This window comes from Gadus morhua, chromosome 13 (assembly GCF_902167405.1).
Source record: "Gadus morhua chromosome 13, gadMor3.0, whole genome shotgun sequence".
Classification (NCBI taxonomy): Eukaryota; Metazoa; Chordata; class Actinopteri; order Gadiformes; family Gadidae; genus Gadus; species Gadus morhua.
Window position 1 is genome coordinate 5,354,953 of NC_044060.1, and position 4,221 is coordinate 5,359,173.

The 4,221-nt window shown below is 40.7% G+C and overlaps 1 protein-coding gene across 2 annotated transcripts in view; it reads left to right on the forward strand.

The window, feature by feature from the left end:
- Positions 1-656: 656 nt before the first annotated feature.
- The window catches only part of faim2b (Fas apoptotic inhibitory molecule 2b), an 8,296-nt gene continuing 4,731 nt past the window's right edge, over positions 657-4,221 (forward strand). Inside the window, exons 1-5 of one of the 2 annotated variants that reach the window (XM_030375058.1) lie at positions 657-1,958; positions 2,567-2,642; positions 3,078-3,145; positions 3,712-3,776; positions 3,907-3,960. In XM_030375058.1, the coding sequence (XP_030230918.1) occupies positions 1,944-1,958; positions 2,567-2,642; positions 3,078-3,145; positions 3,712-3,776; positions 3,907-3,960 (278 nt within the window). In that variant the 5' untranslated portion in view covers positions 657-1,943. Of the gene's footprint in view, positions 1,959-2,563; positions 2,643-3,077; positions 3,146-3,711; positions 3,777-3,906; positions 3,961-4,221 lie in introns of both variants that reach the window. The other variant, XM_030375057.1, reaches the window with a different exon arrangement.

Genomic DNA, 4,221 nt, shown 5'->3' on the forward strand with positions numbered 1-4,221 from the left:
ATCGTCAGAAGCCAACGGACAAAACCCGGAAGGGTTGTTTATAAACGGGGCTCAATCATGGAAATGAAAAGAAGGATTCATCCATTTTGGTTTTGATTTAATTGAACGCAGCCCGTTCTTTCGCACAAACAAAGCCATTGGAAACACGTCTAAAAGCATTGATGAGAGCATATGTAACCCAGTTCCTGTTAGGGAATAGGAACTGAAAGCAGGTGAACGGAACGGTACGGTCTGCGTTTGGGTCGCTGTTTTGACTCTGTGTTGGGAGCGCTGGAAATAAAGTGGATCGCCCCGTTCAGTGAATGGAGGTAACCGATTCTTCTTTTATATATTACCCAAGTATAGGCAACAATAAAACGCTCGGTTACACATATATTTTTGTTTTCACTGCTGAGTTCTTCCAAGAAAGTGTTCCAATCCAGGATAGCTTTTAAGAGACTTTATTTGTTGAAGTATTTCGGTATGGTAAACTACGGAGCAAAAGTGTGCTCTGTAAAAAACTCGCAAACAACGTCTAACTGATCACTGTTTTGATTGTTTGTTTGTTTTGTTTTGTCTTGTTTTTGTTTTATTTATTTATTTTTTATTTATTATGTTTATTTATTTATCTTTTCCACAATTTTTTTCTAAATTAAATGGATTATTATTATTACATTAGACAAGTTTACTTAAAGGCGATTTGGATTTGGATTCTATTGTTTTTATTGCTTTGTATTGATCTTTGCTCTGTTTTGATGTTGTGCAAGTGTTTAAAATATTTTGTTAATTATACATGTAAGGTGTCCTTAAGTGGCCTGAAAGGTGCCCATATGATAGAAAAATGCATTTTATTATCATTATTATTCTTACTATTATTACTATTATTACTTGGCTGAATACCTTTTGAGTTTTACCCAATATTGGATATGGTAGAATCAAATCCTATATATTTGACCTGTAGGCCTATACCGTGTTCATTGATGCAACCGTTCCACACATAACACGTAAGCCAACATTGGATTAAAGGGGAAGGGAAATCCCATTTGTGTGTACATCCCGTGTATCCCATGTCCATATCTTTAGTGGCTTAAGGCCTTATGTTGTATCTCATTAAAGCTGCCTGGCTGTTACTCAACCAGTCTTACACAAACCATGCGGTCATCGATGCCACCAGGCACCAGGCCAATGGGTTCGGTGGTCATCATCACACAATGACGCTCATATTGCATACCTGCTAATGGACAGATATAATTCTGAACCGATTTGACCTCTTGGTAAATTATATTAATAAATATTTTCATGTTATGGAGAAGGAAAGCTTACATTTGTTCACAATTCATTAATAGATATAAATCTGTAAAACAAATGCTTGGTATAAGATAATATTCGTGTCACTAAATAATGCAAAATTAAACTTTAAATTTGGGCACAATTAAATGTTTGTAATAAAACGCACAATATGAATAGAGAATGTTTATAATGATTAACAAGCAACCCTAATGTGTCTGAGCTGCTCCTCAACAACTTCCTACTACTCTGTCGTCTATAAAACAAAGGTCTCGCTCCACATCATACGAACATCCCTATCTTGTTGGTACGGTCCTTCCTCACCACAGCGCTTGGCTCTACCTGGACGCAGTCGGACGACCCCATCAGGCCGAGGACGGGGGTGGAGGATGGATCGGGGTTAGAGAGGGCTTAAACGCATGCTGTTCTGTAAAGGTTTAGTGTAATCCGCACAGTTGACAGACACTCAAAATAACCGCTGTGTACGCAGCACTCCGCAACCTTGCGGTGGAAGAAACCAAGACGTGAGGACGAGAGGAAAAATCCCGGACACAAGCCACACTTATTTAAGAGTACGCTATTCAAGAAGAGAGTTCAAATCCCGCGGGAGACGCTTGAGAAACGACCCCACAGATACATTCTAGTAAACATCCCAAAGAGGAGCCTAAGGAGTGAAGATGTCAAAGGGGAAGGTACGTTACAACTGTTCCAGAAGACCAGAGATAACTTTCTAAAGGATATGTTGGGGTCAGATCTGTTTGATGAGTTGGAATGGGATGGGATATTAGAAGTATTAGAGGTATTTTTTTATAGAAATCTGCTGGTGACATGGCTTGGCTCTTGGCCTCTCTTCTTTCAAATCTGCCCTCAAAACATACCTTTTCACACTAGCCTTCCCCACCTAACTCCCACCTTATTCTTCATGTTTAACCTCTGTTTTTCTTTTATTCCTAGTCTGTTTTACATAGTTTTGATAGGCCAATATGTAAAGCGTCTTGGAGTACCATATTAAGCGCTATATAAATTTCATTTATTATTATTATTATTATTATTGGCTCTGGATGATTCTTAGACCACAAATTGAAGTTTGCTAAATGCACGGTTCAACTATGGGCTCCATCGAGATGATTACAGATGAAGAGTCACTCACAACTGCTCCTAACTTCTCCTCTTGGATCAGGATGTTTGTTGTGATCCCCTCCAAGTAGATCGCTTTATGGTGTCACATTAATAGTTATGAATATGGATTCTATCTATAGAAGCCCATACTCAGTAGTACTGGTGTTTCCTCTCTCAGCAGGGGGTCCCTGCATCTGGCGTTCAGGGAGCCAAGGCAGAGAATGAGCAGCCACCGACCTATCAGGAAGCTGTTGAAGGTAAACACAACCTGGACCAATCACAAGAGGTCTACCTGCCTCAGACCGTCAGGCTTTATACACAACACACGAAATGTGTGGAGAATTATACTCAAAAACGTCAGTCCCTGTATCCATTTAAATTATATATTTGTAACTGTTTGTTTATTGTTTATCTTTTATCTGTATTGTTTAATTGAATGTCCTATAGAGTTGCCTTCTGTGTTTGTATATTGTGCTCTTTAGTGCCAACACACCTCAAAAAAAAATGTTGTGTTAAATGTTAGCTTGTTCCCATTCTAACGCTGCAAGGGTTACAAGTGTATGTGTGTGTGTGCGTGTGTGTGTGTGTGTGCGCATCTGTGTGTGTGCGTGTGCGTGTGTGCGTGTGCGCGCGCGCGCGTGTGTGTGTGTGTGTGTGTGTGTGTGTGTGTGTGTGTGTGTGTGTGTGTGCAGGCTATGAGGAGATGCAGATCCAGTTCTCTCTGGACGACAAGGCGGTGAGAAGGATCTTCATTAGGAAGGTACGCTCCATTGATCCATGCCCTGCAAGCTCTTCTTCCATCTATATATTCATATATGCTGTATATATATTTCCGTGCGTGCATGTGTGTGTGCGTGTGTGAGTGTGCACGGCTGTTTGTGTTATATACAGTGTACTACTACATGTCACATATTCTTACCAAGAGTAGGAAATGTAGGGTCTGTTGTTTTGTAGGGTCTATATATTGAGAGGTTGTGGTTTTCTTGTGGATATGGAAAAGAAGGGATGGAACCCTCCTTCAGGTAGGAGTTGAATATTGGTGGATTTATTGCTGTGTTGAAAGTATAATGAATATTTGGGTACCCACCATAATACTACATGCTGGGTTGCAAGTCTATTGAATATTGGGGCATCCACCATAATAAAAGCAAATGGGTTGCACCTCTATTGAGTATTGGGGTGTTCACCATAATACTACATGCTGTGTTGCAGGTCAATTGATTATTGGGGTTCCCACTGTAATAATACCATGCTGTGTTCCAGGTCTATTGAGTATTGGGGTATCACCATATGTTGCTGATTTAATAATACCATGCTGTGTTGCAGGTCTATGCTATCCTCATGATCCAGCTGCTGGTGACAGTAGCTATCGTTTCTCTCTTCACGTTTAGGTAAGTTCTAATTATTGTGTAATTTTCTGGCTTTCCAGGCTATTTCTAACCAAATAACTCACTAGCTAACTAGCTAACTAACTAACTAATCAGGCAATAAACTAACTGACTGATGTATCTGCTATTCCAGCGGGCCGGTGCGGTTCTACATCCAGACCCACCCTGGGTTATACATGGGCTCCTAGTAAGTGACAGAACCTTAGTCCGCTGAAGGCTCTGATGTTGAACCTTGTTGAACCTCAGTCCGCTGAAGGCTCTGATGTTGAACCTTGTTGAACCTCAGTCTGCTGAAGGCTCTGATGTTGAACATCAGTCTGCTGAAGGCTCTGATGTTGAACATCAGTCTGCTGAAGGCTCTGATGTTGAACATCAGTCTGCTGAAGGCTCTGATGTTGAACATCAGTCTGCTGAAGGCTCTGATGTTGAACATCAGTCTGCTGAAGGC